General features: G+C 38.0%; 1 protein-coding gene across 2 annotated transcripts; it reads left to right on the top strand.

The window, feature by feature from the left end:
- The first annotated feature begins 320 nt into the window (after positions 1–320).
- Positions 321–3,475, top strand: LOC120269541 (receptor-like protein EIX2). 2 transcript variants are annotated; one of them, XM_039276870.1, is made up of 2 exons: positions 321–1,268; positions 1,347–3,475. In XM_039276870.1, exons 1-2 carry the CDS (start codon positions 332–334, stop codon positions 3,068–3,070), a joined length of 2,661 nt encoding a protein of 886 aa, XP_039132804.1. In that variant the 5' UTR covers positions 321–331; the 3' UTR covers positions 3,071–3,475. The 2 variants fall into 2 exon arrangements, with proteins under 2 accessions (XP_039132804.1, XP_039132803.1); XM_039276869.1 differs by having other exon boundaries at positions 321–2,888; positions 2,975–3,475.
- The last annotated feature ends 1,362 nt before the right edge of the window (positions 3,476–4,837 follow it).

Raw genomic sequence — 4,837 nt, 5'->3', positions numbered from 1 at the left:
TCATCCATGACTTTCCAAGCTTGCGGTCTATTCCGTTTTCCAAGACTTTGAACATTGATATGTATGATAATGATAATAGCAATAATGATTACATTGATATGTATGACAACAATAAAAATAAACATATTTTTATGCAAGTCGTTTTCTTTATCAAATTTCTTAATTTTAAGTGAGCTTGCTTGAAAACAACCTGTTTGTCTTGCTTTGATTTGTTTATTTTTTTATTTTATATTTTTTTTTGACAAAAGCCACTAGCGCTACCAAGTTTGCACGTTACAAATAACTGAGTTGGCAAAACAGAAAGAAGACATGAACACAACTTTGTTTGACTATGGCTGCAAAGCTTACTGAAGCTCTTCTTCTATACCTTCTCTGCTTCATACTCAGTGTGTCTAACAGCCTTCGCATCTATGGTTGCAAAGAAGGTGAGAGAAAAGCACTACTTAATTTCAAAGCAGGGCTTAAAGATCCTGGTGGACGATTATCGTCTTGGATCGACCAAGACTGCTGCATCTGGAGAGGAGTTCAATGCGATGACCAAACAGGGCATGTTGTTCAACTTGATCTTGGGAACAAGATTCCTCTTCATGACATGTTTCAATATGGCAGACGTTCTCAGCCATTGAAAGGTGATCATATCAACCCTGCTTTGCTTGGCTTGAAACACTTGCAATACTTGGATCTGAGCATGAACTTCTTTGGAGGTATTCAAATCCCTGCTTTCTTAGGTTCATTCCAACAGCTCCGCTATCTTGATCTTTCTTGTGCTGGTTTTAGTGGAGTAGTTCCTCATCAGCTTGGCAATCTCTCAAGTTTGCAATATCTTGATCTCTCTAATGTATTCTATTTGCCTTGCAACCATCTCCAATTAGCAAGAAGTCATTGGCTCTCAAATCTTTCATCTCTTCAGTACCTTAACTTGAATTTTGTTGATCTCTCCAAAGCATCTGATTGGCTGGAATCACTAAATACTCTGCCATTAATCTCAGAAATAAATTTATCAAACTGCACTCTGGAGCTCCCTCTTTCTCTTGCACATGTTAACTTCACCAAGCTTAAAGTTCTTGATCTTTCTCGTAACTATGTTCATTCTGGAGTCCCACCTTGGTTGTTCAAGTTAAGAAGCCTGGAGAATCTAGATTTGAGTGACAATGCTTTCAAAGAGCTTATTCCAAGTGCTATTGGAAATTTAACATCTCTTAGAGTCCTCAACCTTGCCAACAATAGAGTCCTAGAAGGTGGAGTGCCACTGAGCTTAAAAAACCTCTGTATGTTGAAATCATTGGATCTTTCAGAGAATAAATATCTGCATGGTGATTTGAATGAACTTGAAGAAGTGTTTTCAGGTTGCATTAAAGATAGTCTGGAGACACTGAACTGGATTTCTAGTGAACTCAAGGGACATTTTCCAAATTGGCTAGGCAGACTCAAGTCACTCAAGATGCTCAATCTCTATTACAACTCATTTTATGGTCCATTCCTTCAACTCGGGCTTCATTCTTTGAAAAAATTGGATATTTCTCGCAATACATTGAATGGAAGTGTCCCAGTAAATTTGGGTCAACTATATCCTAAACTTGAGTTCTTGGATTTTGCTTATAATAATTTGACGGGTGTTTTGACCGAAGCTCACTTGGCAGGTCTTGCAAAACTTCAACATCTTGGCATTTCTGCTAATGAATTTTGGGTTGGTCTTGGTTCATCATGGGTGCCCCCTCTTGGCTTAAAGACGCTTCTCATGTTTGACAGTAAATTAGGACCAGGATTTCCTCCATGGATTCAAAAGTTGGAGAATCTCTCGGTTGCTGACTTCTCGAATGCTGGAATTTCAGACACTCTACCAGATTGGTTTTGGAATTTTTCAAAGAATCTTCAACTTGTACGTTTATCAAATAATGATATCAAAGGCAAGCTTCCGGTTTCATTAGAGCATCTCTCGGGTCTTCTGTATGTTGATCTGAGTGGAAACTCATTTCAAGGATCAGTGTCACAATTTCCTGCAAATTTGGAGTACTTGTTTTTGTCTTCCAACAAGATAGCAGGAAGGATCCCAGAAACTCTATGTTATCTGAAGAAGCTGGCAGCTCTTGATCTCTCTAAAAATCAACTTATTGGTGAAATTCCTGAGTGCTGGAATCATTCTTTCCAACCAAGATTATCCACTTTTGATCTGTCCGACAATCAATTATCTGGAGGTATTCCTACAACCATTTGTTCTCCATCCTTGACTTATTTGCATTTGAGCAACAATAATTTGTCAGGAGAGCTTCCTTTATCTTTGAGAAATTGCAGAGCGTTGACGACTCTTGATCTTGGCCAGAATAAGATAGGTGGAAGCATACCAACTTGGCTTGCAAACAGCTTACTGAACTTGGAGGTTCTTCGACTCCGATATAACATTCTTGCTGGCGATATTCCTCCTGAGTTGGGTAACCTTACCGGTCTTCGTGTCATAGACTTTGCATATAATTATCTGTCAGGAACCATACCATACAATCTCGGCAATCTTAGAGCTATGAAATTTGCTCCTAAAATATTCTATAACACTAAGGTTGCACTTGAGATATATGATAAAATCTCCTTTGATTTTGTTGACAGCATGGAAATTCTTTATATGGTATCAAATAAACTCCTCATAGGCTACATGGATAATGTCTATGTGAATTTGAAAGGGAGGGATGTTCAATATGATAAGCTGCTACCACTTCTGATATCCATTGACCTCTCAAGAAATGAGTTATCAGGGGAGATTCCTGAAGAACTAATGTATCTTTCTTATTTGCAAAATCTGAATTTTGCTGGAAACCATTTGACAGGAAGAATCCCAGAAAAGATGGGCATGTTATTGAAGTTAGAATCACTTGATTTATCGAACAATGATCTTTCAGGTGCTATTCCAACAACAATGATCATGTTGTCTTTCTTAAGTCATCTGAACCTATCATATAACAACTTATCTGGAAGAATTCCACAGGGCGGGCAGTTTCTAGCACTTCCAGATCCTTCTATCTATTTTGGCAACTATTTTCTTTGTGGTTTTCCACTGGACAACAACTGCGAAGATATTTGATGAACAAACTAGTGTACCATACTCGAATGATGAAGATGAGGTAGAGAAGATAGGGTTCTACGTGAGCATTTCCTTGGGATACAATCTTGGATTTTGGGTTCTTTTGGGTGTGTTGCTACTCAACAAGAAATGGGGATATGTGTATTTTCAATTTGTTGATTATTTACTCTTTGCAACTTGGGATTGGCTTTGGAAAGGAAAGAACCGATACTCTGTAGATGTACAAATATGGTGCCGCTACTCACAAGCATGTCATAGTGTATAGCTTGGTGATATGCCTATCGTCAAATAGTATAATGTAAAATGACATTATAATTTCTTTAGCCTTTCATGTAGGCCATGTGGGACATGACTTGCCATTATCGTATGGTCCTTTCTCTTTAAATAAAATGTGTGCTTTGTTTACTTGTAAGTGTACATTTGTGCATGATTTAATATTATTTTGGACACTTATTCGGCGTGTATTAGAGTATTCTTATGGAAAATAATGCTAAACATGGTGAAAATCGTATTCTCAAGTATCAAGCAATGCTTAAGAAAGAGAGAGAGAGAGTCAAAAAAAGCAATTAAGAGCCAAAATGAAAGAGATGGAACTCTCTCAACATCAACAACTGAACAATAGGACAGACCGAACCACTTACGAGCACTTTATGGCTGTACTTACGGCCCTAACCCTCAAGCAGAGAACTTTCCAGGCATGCTTATGCCCATAAGGAAGCATAAGGATCAAATAGAAGGACTTACGGGCATGACTTACGCTCATAAGTCAGACCATATGGGTTGTCCAAAGGAGCTTATAGGGAGCCACATATGGCCATAAGGGTGGTCGCAAGAGCAATCCAAATTAAGAAGATTACGACCCAATCCTTACACCCATAAACTGGGTCGTAACATCGAGATTGAAGATCTTATAGGACTTACGACTGTAAGGTGGCCCATAAGACACATGACCCATCATCCCCAGCTCCATACAGCCTTGTTCTTATGTACGTAAGATGCCCATAAGTGGTTAGGTATGAAAGATTCTGATGAGGATTTTGAAAAAAAAATTTGACAGTCAAGCTTGGTGAAAGTGGGTAGAGTTTTCTCTTGATTTTGTTGGATGATTCATCAATGGGAGGAGGCTTACCTATCTTTAAGGAAGAGGGTTGAAGCCGTCAAGGAGCAATATGGCAGTATTCGTGGAAGGAAAGGCGAAAGTTTTTCAGCAATCTCAAGAGGCACAATAGAAAATGGGGAATTTAATGCTTTCAATCATACTTGTTGTCTCTTACGAATTGTTTGATTGTTCTCCCTTGATGTAGAACTAATTTTGTAGGTTTTTGGGCATAGATGAACTCTAGGGTTAAGATTTGATTGAGTTTGGTTGTGGATCCTTCATACTTTACATTGACTTTTAATTGCAATCCTTTAATTTTGAATTCAAGTGTGCATTCTTATTGTCTTGAATGCTATTGATGTAAAAGCTCTAGTTTCAAAATGTGTGATGAGATGAAGACCCACCTAGCATTGGCAAGCCACAATTGAGGAGGATCTGTGAGTAAGCCTAAAGATAGAGTACTTTAGAGTCAAGAGTCACCTCCCACAATTCTTCCAAATAATTTGGCAAGTAATTCCATACTCTTTTCAATCATAGATAGTAGGTCTAGAGAGAGATCTCATTTCTACTCTGTATGGGATTATGGACAATTATTTCAAGAGAATGATTGTCTATATTTGATTTTTTGTCAATTCTTCTTAAGATTTCATAGAGTGCAATAAGGTTAT

This window comes from Dioscorea cayenensis, chromosome 2 (genome assembly GCF_009730915.1).
Source record: "Dioscorea cayenensis subsp. rotundata cultivar TDr96_F1 chromosome 2, TDr96_F1_v2_PseudoChromosome.rev07_lg8_w22 25.fasta, whole genome shotgun sequence".
NCBI classification, from domain to species: Eukaryota; Viridiplantae; Streptophyta; class Magnoliopsida; order Dioscoreales; family Dioscoreaceae; genus Dioscorea; species Dioscorea cayenensis.
Note: the sequence above shows the minus strand (reverse complement) of the source record. Positions and strands in the feature narration are given on the sequence as shown.